A 16224-nucleotide genomic window follows, 5' to 3' on the forward strand; every position below is an offset into this window, starting at 1 on the left:
GTTAGTAGTATATATATATATATATATATATATATATATATATATATATATAAGCTGACATCAACTGCATAAATAATTTACTTAACAGAGCTTCTTTGCTGAGGCTTCGTGATGCTGTGAAATCATAGTCATCCTCAAAGGTACTGAGCAGTGCGTAATCACGTTTCTCCATAATAAAACTACTTGGTACACATCCCTAAATTACTTTAAATTTTACAAATGCATGAACAAAGACAAATATTATGCTTCCAATATTACTGCTGTAGAATGAAAAAACTCACCCTAAAATATAAATTTCGACCACCCGTTAAACGACTAGTACCAATCTGCGATACCTTTTCTCCTCGATAATTTTCACGAACGAGTACCATCCGATAATTTTCAAATACCGAGTTATACTTGGATAGGGCAGTTGTCCTGAAAATCTGACATATTCTACATGATTTCCGTTGGTGATAATGGATGTTTAATTTTTTGATTAACCTGCATATTATTTTGACTTTTTTATCGAAGAGTAAATCCTTCTAAAGCTAGTACATTACTGAAGCAATACTTACTGCAACAGATTTATTAATACTGTGCTACTAAGTTATGGCGCTTCATTTTTTATTTGTTGACTACAGTTACCAAATTAGCAAAAATAAAAAAGGTACCTTTTTTCCAAAACATCTTTCAAACGCCTACCGCGCCATATATCCATGCGCATTTTCAACTGTTGTATCCAGAGAGCAAAGTTAAACTGCTCTTCCTTGATATTTACTGCACCGAACTACAAACATCACCCATAAATCGAAAAAATTTGTTGATACCCAATTTTTCAGAAAATTAGTTCACAAAGCAAAATACCATCGTTTTCATATTGAATTCCATATTATCATCGAGGCCAAATATCAGCTTCAGAGCAAAGAGTATTATTGCAACTGCCTTGACATCGATGGATGGCAATACGGAATACCTACATTATAATTGAAAAGTAATAAATTATGAAAATAACTTTTTGAGGTTAGAAAACAGAAGTTGATCTAAAAATGAAATTAAAAGTGTAAACTCACGAAAATTGCCATCAAAACAAACTGCTCAAACTTTGTGAGCAAGTACTCCAAACTTTATACTTTGGGAAAAAAGTGTTTTTTAATTGTGAATTCCTACCGTAGATTAGATAAACGTTCCGACTAATATTACCAGCTTCTTCAGTTCATTTTAAGGTAAAAGTGAGGGGAATAAGTATTTTGAAGCTCGAAATGAAATGCATTAAGCAGTGAGTGGCTTAACATAACAAAGAGAATTTAAATTTCAGTGAATATTTTCATTGTGCTTACTGCCGACCGCAACCTTCTTCTAACTGATAAGTGCTCTGTTCAAGCGCAAAAGTGATATTATCACAGAAAGCATTGTTTGTTCTTTGCAGTAACGCTTCTGAATCAACAGTGCTAAATCGATGAATAAACTGCGAATCGAAAACAATATTTGGGGAGGAATAAACGAAAATGGTATGTAGATGTTGCATGAAATCAATCGGCAAATTAAGATTGTAACTAAGGCGAGCCAAGACCTGCAACAGAAACGATGATTTTCCCAGAGTAGCTTGCTTTTGAATATGAGAAATTTTCATGCGTTTTTCACTACGATCACTAACTAATGAAAATCTCACATGCAGAAATCGACAGAAACCCACAAGCCGATAAAAATTAAAGGTATCATGATAACCACAGATTTCTGAAATACAGCTGGAGATAGGGTCACAAACAGATAAGGTTTCTAAACAAGATATCTCGAAAAAATGTGCAAACTTGCCCGGTCAAAAGAGCAAGAAATTGGATGCACCGGGATATCAGTTATTTGGGCAACTACCATAATCGTTCGCATATATTCATACAGTGGCATCGTCTGGAATTGTTAAATGAAATAAAAAGTATGTGCTTCCTGAAAAAACAGAATATCTTTCATTTCCCATCATCGGACAACATCCTCATGAATTTCCTTATTGACCGCACAAAGGATGAGGATGACTTTCAGTAGAACTGAAATTAACTCTTTTTATCCAGTAATCGAGTACAACTCTCTCATCGTCTTTACTTAATAGAAACTTTCTGGATTCCATCTGTGTAAATGCATATCTCGATTTGATAGTCGTAGATAAAGTATGTGAACAAGACACTTTCAAAATGTTCCAAGTATTCTCAATACCGGAACACTTTAAATTAACTCTTCTCCTCGAGTACAATTTTGAATTAACTCTGCATCTCTCGATTTAATCCGATCTGATCTGACTCGAATTTTTAGTTGCAAATCGGACAGAAAATAGTTGGTCGATGTGTGGATATCAATTAAAGTTCTTTCATAACGTTAAAAAGTGATTTCTATATTAGTTGATGAAAAAATAATTTGGAATAATAAAAACATATATAAAAATATATCAGTTTGTTCTCTGAGATAGAAATAGCAAAACGAGCATACCGGTGATCTCGGAGAAAAAGAAAGCCCTTTCGCATTGAAGATATCGTTTCCTTTCCCGCCAACAAGTAAAGCTGCGGACTGAAATGACGATATTGGAAATCGACCTTCACGGAACCACCTAAAAGATAACTTCAGTTCCTTTCAAGGTAAGAAATAATAGAAAATAATTTCATCCAATCATGAATTTTTAATACAAAAGGTATTATAAATACCGTGTAACATCAGATAATAACACCCAGTTTGCGCCAGAGAGCAAACATCCCAAATAAAGGATCACCATGATAATTTCAGTGCTCATTGGAATACGCAAAAGCTGAAAAACAAAATGGTAAGAAGGGATTATGAAACCTGATTGTAACGTTAACAGTTAGAAATGAAATGACTAGATGCTATTATTCATTACAGCCCAAAAGTTTTAAATGAGAAACATAACAAATCGTACAAATCTCAAGGTAATGCTATCTGCTGACCGAAAAAACGCATCTCACCTCCAGTACGGCCATTTTACTCTAAGTATTTTCCTCCCTAATCCTACGGTTGATAATTTTGCTTTGAATATTCTGGAACGCATTCCAGTGTGCTAACTAATAGATTTCAGCCATTATTTTTATAGTATTTTTTGCTTTGATTCGTGAATTGAAATTCGCATCAAATACAAATTGACAGATGCTAATAACATGTTTTTTCATGCGTTTGGAAAAACTAATAATTTTTCGAAAACAGAGGAATCACAGGAAAACTTACTGCGGAAAACGCATCCTTTGAAATTTTCGTTCGTTTTTCTATTACAGCTTCTATGTCATCCTTAAAAACATTTGAGAAAATAAAATCGAAATTAATAATAATTCTACTTGCCAGTCGTGTTTCTTTTTTTAGAAGTTAGTCTTACCTGAAAGAACATTTTGAGGTAATGACCTCAAAGAAACTACAGAACTAGATTTTTAGTTGGTGAGCAAGCATTGATCTGATTTGAATTTGGATATTAAGTCTTAATCAGACACTGAACATTACAAAGATAATAATACCCAAGAACAGACCATATCGATATCGGTAACACGAACATCCAGGTTTACTTTGATATCTGGGCTTGATAATAATGACATAACATTATCGCCACGCCTCAACTGTGTTTCTTTCTGTGCTTTAACTTTCAGCTCTTTTGCTCTCTTTTGTGCTTCACTGCAATGAATTAATTTAACCAAGATTCCAGAGAGATTTCCTTTCATCTATTTTAATATGAAGACTGTCGAATTAAAAATTACAGTTTTTGCAAGTAAGTAAACAATGCGGTGTTGCAGACATGTATTTTTCACATATTTTGTCATAATCCAGTCGTAAAACAATTACTGACAGTGGTACAAAAATATGTCTAATTAGTTTGTCATACTCCAAATCCGATAGTACCGAACGTTGCTTAAAGACTTGATAAGGTCAAGAACAGTTATATATATTTAATAGTTTAAAGTACTACTTCGAACTTTCGAAGTGCCGCACATAATTAAACTGTTCTATTTATTTACTAACTTCGTGATGTGACTAAAATTACGTTAATGCTTACTATTTTTCGTTTTTTACTAATGGACAATATGGGTTTTCTTCATCCAGCTCTTCCTCACAGAACGCTATTCGGAAGTGTTGAAGGTAATGTTGCAAGATACTGAGTACATGCCACTAAAATATGAAGAACCGTAAAGCGACAAAATTAATGAAATAAAAATATAGTTATTCAATTTTCACAGAATTTCTAAAAGTAGGCATAAATATTCTTTACTAATTGAACAATAAAAACGGTTCAATCCAAAGCACAAAAAGTAATCCATATAATACTAGATGTTAAACTACTCGTAGTTCTTTCTTTACCTTTCTTTTATAACAAAGTTACCTAAATGTAAATTTAATGTAAATTACAAACTCCCTCCTAGCCCATTTAAAATTCCAAACATCAGATAACAAACCTTGACATCTTCTGGTATACTGAAATCACGAATTAACATGGCTGAGAAGTGTGAAAGTAACTTTGTAAATGTTGCCAGCCGTAAACCAGCATGTCCAAGATATGCTGGGAAATCTTGTTTTAATGCTGGTAAATGATAGTCTTCATCAACTGTCACTTGTTCCTAAACTGACTAGAAAATTCCTTAGTATTTTTAAACCATTTCATACAACTAATAATTTCTCGAAACTGCTTGCAGAACTTTTGATTTATTTTACATCAATACACTAAGACGTCATGAGAAAGTCTGTACGCCACCGCAAAAGAAAAATGATCGACTAATAAAATGAAGACAGAATACCTCAGAAGCTTTTTTTCTTGTTCACCTTTGTCTGTCTTGGTCTTCTTTCGACGAATCTTTGTTGATGATGCTGACATCAGAATTGCGCCTTCATCATCATGATCAAATTCACGAAGAACCTGCATAAATATAATTATGCAGTTTTTTATGGACAATATTATAATTGCACCAGTTGAAGAATGATCAAAATACATTTAAGACCATAAATTTCTCACGAAAAGACCTATACAAACAAATCGAATCTGACAAGCTAACATATAAAAAATCTGAATATTAATCCCCTCTCATTTCCTTCGGCACTTATCATACAAGCACATATGAACTTCCTTTGAATTAGATGCTGTTCTCAATATTTCCACTACTACTCTTTTACCCTTCATGACCATAATAAATAATAAGCTTAAGACTTTCTTAACCTGTGATTGTGTGTTACATACTGCACAATAGAAAAAACCATCCACAGGAGCGAAATCTGCTGAACCACAATTAGTACAATATCCTGGCATTTGGATGTACTTCTAGTTCACGTCGTTAGCGCTCCTTTCCTCACATATGGATCTTAACCGACCGAGCTTGATTCAAAGTATCCTGAACATGAAAAAAATCAGTTCAATTCTAGGTCCAAGAGTAACATACCCAATCATTCAAGCCATAAAGTCGCCATCCAACTATCTTCCAGGTAATCACAGAGATAAGGTCAGTTCTATATGCCTAGAAATGGAAAAAATACAATTTTATATCACTTTATCAGTCAAACTATAACAGTGGAGGTGACGCAATCGTAAATGACCAATATTAACTGTACAGATAAATAATATCACCAATAAATTTGCTTACATCAACAATCGAAACAAACAAATACAGATAAATAAAGCAAATGAAATAATTAATAACGCAATAGCATACAGTACGGGAAAACTACGAATTCTACTTCCATATATTCGTAAAGCCGTACTGATTTGAATATTTTTGACCATTCAATGTTCTTACGTAAATGTTAATTATCTGAAATTATTACTCATCGCTTTGAATTCCAAACACTGGAAAAAAGGATTGGTTAAACCTTTAACTTTTTTTTAAATTGTACTACAATCACACAACAAGTATGAACCTAAACCATAATCTTCCTAAAAAAAAATCAAAAAACATTTAAATCTAATGCGAGAACAGCCACAACAGAATTTGGAGAACCAAGAAAGTGAATACAGGCCAAAAAAAATCCCAGTGGAAAGAAAATAAAATAGAATTTTACAGGAAGAGAAAAATCTCTTACATGCAGGAGTAAGATTTCTATAATTTTTCTAAAAAATTATGCAACTGAGAATATTATAGCTTTTCTCACATTCAGTTGTACGTATCCTTAATGAATATAATTATATGCAAGGCTATCCGAAAAAAATACACGGTAAGTGCTGTATGTAAATATCCTGCATTCATAAGCATAAAAAAGCCTTTAATGAGTTCAAGATTTGACTTATTCACTTCTTTGCAGCGCGACGTTTGTATATTTTTGGCGCTTTATGAGTAAGAACATAGCGTTGGGGAACTGGAAGAGGTGGTGAATAACCCTGCGGGAAAGCTGAATCCTCGAAAGCTATCAAATAATCATCGACTGCTGTAACTGGTAATTGATCGATTACTCCCTGAATAGGAAATATACATGAGAAATAGTACGAAGATTTTCATTTCTTCGGTTTTTTATATCATATAGAAGGCTGCCATTTAAACAAAGCTCATAACAGAAACCAAAATCCTGAACATTAGTTATTACTGTATCCTTTGTCTTGCGCATAATACACTAATATCTAACATAATTTATCTTTTTCTTTTCAATGAAACTCAAATAGTCCTAATACTTTAGTTATAACCTTGTAAAAGCATGTTGTTTGAGGATAAAGTGCAAGCACGATAGCACCCACAGGAAACAACGCATGGCTGTCACGCATAGGATCTGCTCGCCACCGTGGTAATGGAATCATACGACTTCTTCGAGCAACATATTTGGCTTTTTGTTCATCATCAACATCTTTAACCTCATATTTCGAGGCTGCAAAAACACTGGTCACCTCAGCAAGCATCCATATACCGTCGATGAATGCGGCCACTTCCATACCAACCTAAAAGTTTGTGTTCCAGTAAACAGTCTGATTTAAGTAATTTTCAAAAAACAGTTGGATTTATTGAAAAAAAGGATTGTGTTTTGATTAACAAAACCAAACCTTCAAAGACATCGATACAGGTGCTGGAATGGCACCAACTAATGCAGGTGGATGAGTATCTGGGGGTCCAATCCAGAGCGGAGCAGTGCGTGCACTGTGAGATAACATTTGCATCAGTTCGCCACGACCTACCAAACTACTGCGTTGTATTTCGTATCTCTTTTTACGTAACTTTTCGATATCCTCCAAAAGTTTCCGAATGCAAGTAGCTTCAATCTCGCAGGCTTTTTTAGCTTAAAAAAATATCCTGTAAATCATCAACATTTCAATCAATAAATAAACCAAAACAGTAGCCAGTTATCCAAAAGGAGTGAAATCCCCGAAAAAAAAGTATTTAAACAAACATATACGCGGAAAAAATGAATTAACGATACGCTATTCACGTCTCTAACCTAGGCTGGGAAAACCCATACCATAACTTTTGCTGAATCCCATAGGAAATATAATTCTAAAGTTCAACATCAAGTTTTTTTGTAACCATCGTTCAGTGAATATGATGGAGGGATTCCAAAAAAAAACAATAAAAAGAAAGAAAAATTATTTACCAGCGCCTTTTTGATTGAAATCTGCAAAAAAAAATCTTAAAAAACAGAAAAGAAATAGAATACAAGAAATCCAAATACCGTTTTCGTACAAATTTAATACTCGACCTCGGAGAGGACCATTCAGTTTGCATCCAATGCTAAGCTTATTTTTATCAACCAATTCTTGTAAGGTGGACAACGACTCATTTACTTTCTTCTTCAGCGGAATTACTGACTTCATCTGCAAGACATCATAAAGTCAAAATAATGGGTGCTCCCCTCTAGAATTATGGCCGATTGAGAAATAGACTACGTTCTCATACGGAAAACGCAATAAATTCAAATTCTTTTCATTTAAAAATCTACATTTAAAAATTTTTGTAATTTATTCTCATTAGACTTTAATAGGATCACCAAAACTACCCGATCATCTGGTGCAAGTTGTCACTCTCGGTGATGGAAATAAGCTAAATATGGGTTTTTTGGAAGGATATCAAACGCTCTCTTCATTTAAGCCACTACGGATGTTGCTAAATTGATCTCTTGAATAAAAATAAGAACATTTCGTAGCGTTTTCTTCGCTTGCTTTAAAAATTTCATAAATATTTGACCTAATGTCATTCATTTACTGTCATCACTTTCAAGCGAATGTTTAGGTTGAATCTCAAGAAAGATAATCATTTTGAACAGGGAATTCTTGAGATACCTTTTTATGGATATCCTGCAATGCGATCTGCAACTTTTGTTCATCTTTATCTAGTTCACTGTTGCGACGTCGTTTATTTCGACGCATCCTTTTGCTTAATTGCTTGTCTTTTCAGGTCCTTAAAACTTGATTAAGACTCCTAATATTGAAATAACTAAAGTGAGTGATATAAACTGTTGACCGATGCGGGTTTCTTGAAATATTTTAGCATACAATTGTTTGCTTGCTTAATATTTGCTTAATATTGTGGGAAATGCTTGATATATATTTGCTTAATATCGCGGAAAACGCAGAGAAGAAATCGACATGATTCTCAAAAAAAGTAAAAATACTAAACCTTTCCAGAATAACGAGTTATAGCGTCAACGAGACTTCGATGTGAAACACCTTTCTGCAGCAATTCCACGCAAATCGACAACTGAGATGATGTCAGAGGAACATGAAGTAAAAGGGCTAAACTTTCGATCACTGAAAACTGGCAATCAATTTGTCTTATGGAAAGGATATTCTCAAACTTCATTTTCTTGGAACAAGTTCCATTAAAATAAGCAGGAAACATGAAAACAAACAACATGAGTCATCTGTGTACTAATCAAACTTTATGAGGATATATAAATGAATGACTTACATTCAGCAGTTTCCTCCGACAAATGAATATTCTCTTTCAAGCCAGACTGCTGGAAACTCATGAAAACCAACCCTTGAAAAGATTCTGTAGTTCGTAAATAAAAACGTAGAATATTTTTTGAAATCGAAAATATCTTCTAAAGTTTTTTCAGTTTAATATCATTCCAAATGGCCGAACACAAAGTCTTCCCCTCTGAGGTCACAATTCCTCGCAAGTCAAATGAATAAGCTCCACAGCTTTGTAACTGATGAACTCATCTTTTCTATTGCTTACAGTAGAGCCTAAACAATCCATATTTTATCATCCAGTCGGATTATTTCCAAATTCGTAAATAATTATTCTTTCCTCACTCAATTTATTTTAATATTTTAATAACCGTAGTAGAGGCAGAGATTGATATCATCTGACTGAAGAGATATTATGCATGATGGGATGAACCAATATCGCCTTGAGAACTAACTCAAACAAAAATTAAAAATTTATTCAAATTAATGCGAATGACTAGGCAAACACAATTCCTAACCGCTTAATAGTGACTGTAGTGCAGAGGCAAATAAACAAAGCACGGAATGACTCTCAGAGAACTGTGACAAATTCTTGACTTCTTATATAGTAAATTGCTTGATAAAATTTATGTTCCTTAAACTTCCCCTTCCTTTTTCGACATTTACCCTGCTATATTCAACATGATATTATTTTAGAAAACTATCCATAAAAAACATCAAAACGTAAGCTTTTCAAAATTTTTAATTTCGTGTGAAAATTCCGAATCTATAAGTCAGGTAATCCAGTGTGATAAAGCATCTTTCGGACACGGTGATGACAGGTTTCGATCGCTCCAAGATAAAAGCTCCCACATTTTAATTCAAGGTTCCCAGAGATCGAGGTATGTCAGATGTGCGGATGAACACTTAAGAATTTGAGCTAGGTTAATGGGAGGGTTGAATGGAATTATTTTAATGACAAAATTTTGGGAAATTTTTATCCCGAAAGAACAACAAACCAAGGCAATTTATAATAGATAATTTTTAACTGTACAATTAATATTAACAAATCTAATCAGTATTGGGATTTTAAAGAACGATTTGACAACTGACATAGGTGCATCTCATTGAGAAAGTCCATTTACAGTCGGAAAAAGCTAAACAAAATAATCTCAAGTCTATCATCACTCCCTCGTTCCTGCATGAAAATGATGTATTTACAGACAAACTGTTTGGTGGTCGATATTGTAAAATAAAACTGCAGCTTGTTGAACAACAGCTATTAGCAACCTCCCATCAACAATCTTTGAACTTAACCAATGCAAATCAGAAACGGATGGAAATGGAAAATGAATGTTTACAACCAATAAACGGTATATTGGTTTCGGCGAAAGATTGCGACAAAAAGTACCATTCCCTGCATATATATCATAATCAATAGGCAAGTGAGCTGAATTTGAGACATCCTTTATAGGATTCAGTTTCAATATCTTTGCTCGCTCTTTACGATAATCCGACCAGGTGGAGACGTGATTAGAGAACTGGTCAAATCTTGGCCAGTAACGAGGCCTTAGGATTTCTTTGAAATTTCCTTGGACTTCACCATGCTTATCCCAATTAACTGATTCAATGTCTGACGTAGGAAAATCTTCGGATACACCAAATACTTCCACTAATTTTGGATTACGGCGAAAATTGGTCATTGTAAGCTTCATTGACTTGACAGTGGGAAACTGATCCAGGAGATTAACAGGAAAGAGAAATTTTGGCGCAAGTTCCCATCGATCACCATTTCCGTCGTCTGCAGAAGTTCCGAAAGCCTTGTAAGGTACTATGACATAGCCAGCACGCTTCAAGTATGAGTAAACGAAAAATTTTTCTGGTGTAATTAGAAATGTTCCAAGTAATCGATAGCATTCTTGCACAGACAATTGCATTCCACGATGAAGAACAACAGCCAAACCAGTTTCGACCATCCAAACCACTTCTTCTACAAAAAAGTAATGACCATCGCGCCGTCTGATGCCCATCTTCATTTCACAAGCATTTCGTAACTGAAGTGCTTTGAAAATCTTATCTTCAGCGTTATACTCGATCAACGTTAGCTTCTGGCTGCTTCGTGCACTGTCCGACACGTATTTGAAATGGGACTTCATTGTATCAGGTCCTGTTTTACATTTCATCAGCATCCACTTAAATACGAAAATTTTGGCAAAAAAAATCTCGGAAATTTTCCATTATGTTCAAACTTTCTTTAATCTGCATGTTACATATGGTTATTCACCTAACCTTAACGTCATTTCACATGTGATCAAAAAAAAAGGATATGTTAATATCTTAGAATAAATAAGCTCAGTACGATACACTAAAAAATGAATAATGGGAATAATTAAAGAGTAACCCGACAGTCAAATCATCAATGAATTTGAGTTGCTAAATTTATTAAACAAGGTCATTAATACAGTGTCACTATGTGGTAAACAACAAATCATTCGTTTACAGTATGATAATACTGGATATTACACATATATTCCAAATTTTCAGAAATTTAATGTAATATTTCCATTGCCAGTAGCACAAATATGACCAAATATAAATTGTCCTAGGAACGATATATGCCGTCCACCATCTATTTTAATCTACCCTTGATTTGACTATCGATGGGATATGTTCTAATATGTTTTAAATATTCAAATCAGAACCTTCTAATAAAAAAGGCTCACCGAAAATTCAAGTCTCCAACATAAATATCATTAGTTCTTCACAACAGCATACATTTAATTCAGTTCGACTTTACTCTATCCCAATCAACTCCTGGAATAACCATTAAAATAAGAGCAGGAACAGGAAAAAAATAGTGGTATATCGTAACTGACTGTTCTAAACCTTTTAAGGACAGAAACTGAAGTGAATTTTTTTCTCTACGTTCTACTTTTGCATGTATCATTCTCACTCACTGCTACAACTATAGCTCTTGTTCCTTGCACATTTTCTCAACCATATTCCTTGTTATTGTTCTCCATGTTCGTTATAGTAAAAACTCAGTGACAACTAAGTTTGACAATTACCAACATCTAAAGCCACAATTCCACAGACTCTAATGAAACAGCATTTCCATAATAGTGAAAATTTAGAGACTTTCACAACCAAGTACTTCAAAAACCACAATAAAATAAAATCATCTACTACCAATTAACCATCCCGATTACCAACCTACGTACCCTCGCAATCCGATTAACCCAGAGCCACTCCATGACTTCCCAAAGTACCACCTCTTCGCCCACCGTTTGAACCTTGACCTTCGTGAACCTTTCAGATTTTTGCATCATGAAATGGTCTGAAAATGGATCACTTAGAAGGAATGCTATGAAAAAAACAAAGTCAGAATCACTGACGAGCATACTTCCGTGAGATTCTTTTGTGCATTCAAAGACAACGTACTTGTTATTCTAGACGTGTAACACGTCTAACTATGGTTTACATCAAGTGTGATACTATCAAAATAACAATGAAGACATTGCTTTTTTGTGTTTTATGCAAAATACCTAAGAAGTCTTGTTTAAAAGAAACATTCATTTATAAATGAAGTAATCATTGGGAAGTTTACTTTTATCCGATGTTAACTAACTGATTGTATCACTGTTCACTACTACTAATTTCTCTCTCCTTTTTTCCCGAGACTGCACAAAAAGTGTAGTAACTCGTAACATGACGGATGAAGATGTCTATTACGTTGGAAATTTGATCCTTAATGGTACGGGTGATGGACAATCGCCACAAATTCTAACTTTAGTACCAATGGTAATAATATAACGAAATTTGCAGCCGGTAATAGTATGAATTAAAATTAAGGAAAGTTTCTAAAATTGATTCTTATCGATCCAATCCTTTTCTTCTGGGCCACTCTGGTTGTCTGTTCCAATGTATTACTTTTATTTCCAACTTTCCCATATATTATGTCCATTTCTCTCTTTTCTCTCTTTCTCTCTCTCTCTCTCGCATATAAGACAAATCGTTTGCATCGATTTGTTGTTTGTTTCAATTCCAAATTCTACCTTTTTAAATTTTAATTCGAGGGCCTTTTTTTAGCCTCGAAGAGTAATGGCACCTAATTATGCACGTATGCAAATTAGACGAGTTGAAATTGTGCGGAATTTCGTTGCTCAGCAAATTGAAGCGATCCCAGAAAATACAATTACTAGAAGATTAATACAATTAGAGAGGAATGAAAATGATCATTCTCAGCATGGATCTGAACAACAACGTCGTAGTCGAAGTGAGCAACGGTTACATGGAAGTGAAGAAGGTTTGAGAAGAAGAATAAATGGTGCTATCAGGAGAAGTTCCATTGCAGCTTCTAGAATGGGATTCAGAAGGAGATCTATGCTTAGAGTTAGAGTTAGATCACTCTCACCAAGTTCATCCATTCTACAAACTGCAGCTGCATCACAACACCATATCATGAACGAAGATGATGATGAAGATTTGAGGTACTGTCTATATGAATTTGAATTCATATTTCGAACTTGAACATATCAAAGTAATTATTAAAAGTGAAAAATTAACTGAAATCATACTATTACAATACCATTTTATGGTGTTAAACAGCAAAATTCGGAATGAAATATTTTTTCAGAGAATGAAAATGATATACTTTTAATAGCAAAACATCAGCAATCATTGATGCAATAAAAGTTAATGAAGAATTTGGACATTTTGTCGATGAATGCATTGTTTTACAGCCGAATTTGAACTTCGTCATTTAAAAATTTATTTCTATTCTATTTTCAAACTATGAACAAATGAGCAAGGCAATCAATTAAAGTAATAAAGTAAATGACATGATTACGACAAAAATAAATTTAATTTTGAAAAATCGAGTTTAAAAATGAATAAGTAAGTCATTTGACACAAATGTATATCATCCAATCAGGCTAGTTATTGATGGGACGAAACGAAATGAAAATTTTGGTTGTTGTCACCACCATGGACTTTCTTGCTTTCCATGAAAGTCATTTTTCCGAACATATTGTCCGATCAGTATTTAATCTAAATATTTGCATATTCTTATACATTCTCAATTTGCATAAGCAATTTTTTTTGCTCTTAATTATGCGCAAAAAGAATATTCACAATTATATAAGAACCGTAAAAGATAAGGTGGTCATTTGGTTCAGCTGTAATTTACTGGGAGCAGTTCGTTGCTCTGGTAACTGTGATTCGATGGCGAAGGAAATATCGGTTGCAATACCCATGGAGGAAGGCGATCCACTCGGAGCAGTTCCCAATGATAAACTTATCATTGTTAAGGTTCAACCGGGAACACTCGCAGAAGGAAATCTTAAGGTTCTTTTAAAAGCTTAGTTGTAAACAACTCTTTTCCTGCGGAATCTCTTACAGATGTATTAATATTTGGTCTGACACATGTGGTATACTTATGCCATTTCAGATTGGTGACCAAGTATTGAAACTGAACAATACCGTTGTTCGAGATTGCGATCATTTCTTTCAGCTACTTCGTTTTGCGCCTCCATGTGCTACCATAACTTTGGTGAGAGATGAAAAGAAGGCAGCTGAACTTGAAGCCAAAGTTCACATACCTCCCGATCGGGCCAAATTAATCACGCGTCGTGATGGATACATGTATTTTGTATGTTATGCTTATTAATAAATTTTTCTCATATGGAAACTATAAAAGCCTATCAAATTAACTTTTTCTGGAGATAACTGAAAGAAGTAAAGAATAAAGGATATCAAAATAGATCAAAATATATCGTATAAGAATTCAGAAACTCAAAGATACGTTGACTGTATTGAAGGTAGCTCGGATTGAGTGGAAACCTGGAGGTCCAAGACTTGGTCTCGGCATCAAACACTATCAAAATCGTGTGCTGGTTTCTCGATGTGATCCAGGTTCATTGTCATCGCAACAGCTTCAGGTTGGGGATCATTTGATTGATATCGATGGTCATCCGGTTACTGATAAAGATGTATGTCGTGAACTTCTCCTGAAGTGTCTCCAGGCAAACCGTTCCGTAACAACCATTGTAGAACGTCCGGAAACACTGGAAGCTAGATACTGGGTGCAAAATGCACTTGCAGCTTCAACCGCTCAAGCTCCATCAGTTGCAATGAATAGCGATGTACGCGCTATTGCAGCTCGAGAACGGCAGAAATTGCAAAAAGCCATTGCGGTAAGTATATCATTAAAATGTTAATTTTTTTTCCATCTTTCTATATTCCACATGTCAATATGGTGTTGGGGTTTGTTGTAAAAAAAAAAAATGATGAATTTTATTTGAAAAAACAAACGCTAGAATATTTGTAATTTTTTCTAGATTTTCGATATATATATATGTTGAAGATATGGAAAGAAATTTATTTCAGCCAAAGAAAAGTTGTTTACGGAAAAGCAGTTCAACCGGAAAACGCGTGATAATCGTCGAGGGTAAAGCAACGGAATTCATAATTGCCAGTGATAATGAAGGCAAAAGTCTTCGTCATGTTCGCAAATAATTTCATAATCAAAATGATTCAGATGCCGATTCAGATGTCGCTGTGATGTAATTTCTACTACAGATAAATTCTATTCATATGCCGATTGGGCTTAATAATTCTGTAATTTTTCGTTTTTTTTTCGAACAAAGAAAAAGAAAAGAGAAATGATTCCATTCTTATAATCAGCTGGGTAAGAAACCAGAAAATGCCGAATTCAGCTGATGATTGTTCGGGGTGTCTTTTTTTAAGATCCTTAATTACATGTCATATCAATTGTTGCGGATGAATAGATGCAAAATGAGGAAGCTTAACACTTTCAATTTTGCTGCATTCAATGAAAAGATTGCTAACATTGTTGCTGGCAATTTAATGCTGTTATTACAAAATATAAAATCAGAGGAAATTGGAACTGGACATCTTTCTATTAACGAACTTCCGTTAGAAGTCATTTGGAGCAAAGATCAATAGGGATTTGACTTTCCTGAACCAACAGTTAATGAATGATTTGTAACATATATAGCCTGTAGGCATATACAGTGGGAATGGTAAACGTGAGGAACTTCACGTTTTCAAGTTCTATCTTGGTGATTGCTTAGCGCACGTAAAAGACCTTACAAATGGTTCAGTAAAAGATATATCAAAGCTAATTCAATATAATATTTGACGGTATTTAAAGCGTAGCCATTTATTAGCATGAACGAGATCGATGCAATGTGGAATAGTTGGATGGAATCATTTTATACCTTTCATGAAAACCATCTATCTTTTCATTAAGATGAAAGAGCAAAATGCCTTTGCAGAAAATGATGGTCCAGAAAGCTTATATTTATAGTATTGCCCTGATGCAAATGCGAATGTGGAATTTTGTTCGAGCAGTGCGTTGTTTTTCCATGAACAGATAGGACGTATAATAG

General features: G+C 34.2%; 4 protein-coding genes across 5 annotated transcripts; 1 reads left to right on the forward strand and 3 right to left on the reverse strand.

Annotated features, from left to right (window-relative positions):
* Positions 1-81: 81 nt before the first annotated feature.
* On the reverse strand, positions 82-5344 carry LOAG_06896 (hypothetical protein; the record flags this gene model as incomplete). Its single annotated transcript, XM_020447273.1, has 14 exons — positions 5168-5344; positions 4752-4870; positions 4413-4574; positions 4016-4128; positions 3495-3636; positions 3202-3261; positions 2670-2770; positions 2458-2575; positions 1795-1887; positions 1320-1552; positions 847-955; positions 654-769; positions 282-417; positions 82-196 (listed from the first exon to the last, which is right to left on the reverse strand). Coding segments are annotated over exons 3-14 (1374 nt in total), but the record flags the coding sequence as incomplete, so codon positions are not given.
* Positions 5345-5501: 157 nt separating this feature from the next.
* On the reverse strand, positions 5502-8906 carry LOAG_16557 (the record flags this gene model as incomplete). 2 transcript variants are annotated; one of them, XM_020449209.1, is made up of 8 exons in its annotated part: positions 5502-5756; positions 6234-6394; positions 6620-6868; positions 6971-7203; positions 7594-7735; positions 8201-8302; positions 8538-8668; positions 8829-8889. In XM_020449209.1, 8 exons carry the CDS (start codon positions 8887-8889, stop codon positions 5753-5755), a joined length of 1083 nt encoding a protein of 360 aa, XP_020307338.1. In that variant the 3' UTR covers positions 5502-5752. The 2 variants fall into 2 exon arrangements, with proteins under 2 accessions (XP_020307338.1, XP_020307339.1); XM_020449210.1 differs by lacking the exon at positions 5502-5756 and having other exon boundaries at positions 6135-6394; positions 8201-8318; positions 8829-8906.
* An 876-nt stretch (positions 8907-9782) lies between these two features.
* Positions 9783-12155, reverse strand: LOAG_06899 (hypothetical protein). Its single transcript, XM_020447274.1, has 3 exons — positions 12034-12155; positions 11536-11626; positions 9783-11004 (listed from the first exon to the last, which is right to left on the reverse strand). Exon 3 carries the CDS (start codon positions 10999-11001, stop codon positions 10030-10032), a length of 972 nt encoding a protein of 323 aa, XP_020302479.1. The 5' UTR covers positions 11002-11004; positions 11536-11626; positions 12034-12155; the 3' UTR covers positions 9783-10029.
* A 365-nt stretch (positions 12156-12520) lies between these two features.
* On the forward strand, positions 12521-15328 carry LOAG_06900 (hypothetical protein; the record flags this gene model as incomplete). The annotated part of the gene is made up of 6 exons (XM_003142434.1): positions 12521-12613; positions 12902-13302; positions 13990-14158; positions 14262-14462; positions 14632-15006; positions 15200-15328. 6 exons carry the CDS (start codon positions 12521-12523, stop codon positions 15326-15328), a joined length of 1368 nt encoding a protein of 455 aa, XP_003142482.1.
* Positions 15329-16224: the final 896 nt, after the last annotated feature.

This window comes from Loa loa (assembly GCF_000183805.2).
Source record: "Loa loa unplaced genomic scaffold supercont3.7, whole genome shotgun sequence".
In the NCBI taxonomy this organism is placed as follows: domain Eukaryota; kingdom Metazoa; phylum Nematoda; class Chromadorea; order Rhabditida; family Onchocercidae; genus Loa; species Loa loa.

What these genes read in the sequence shown, in the direction of transcription:
- LOAG_06899 (XM_020447274.1), bottom strand. Translation starts at nt 11,001, where the DNA reads ATGCTGATGAAATGTAAAACAGGACCTGATACAATGAAGTCCCATTTC.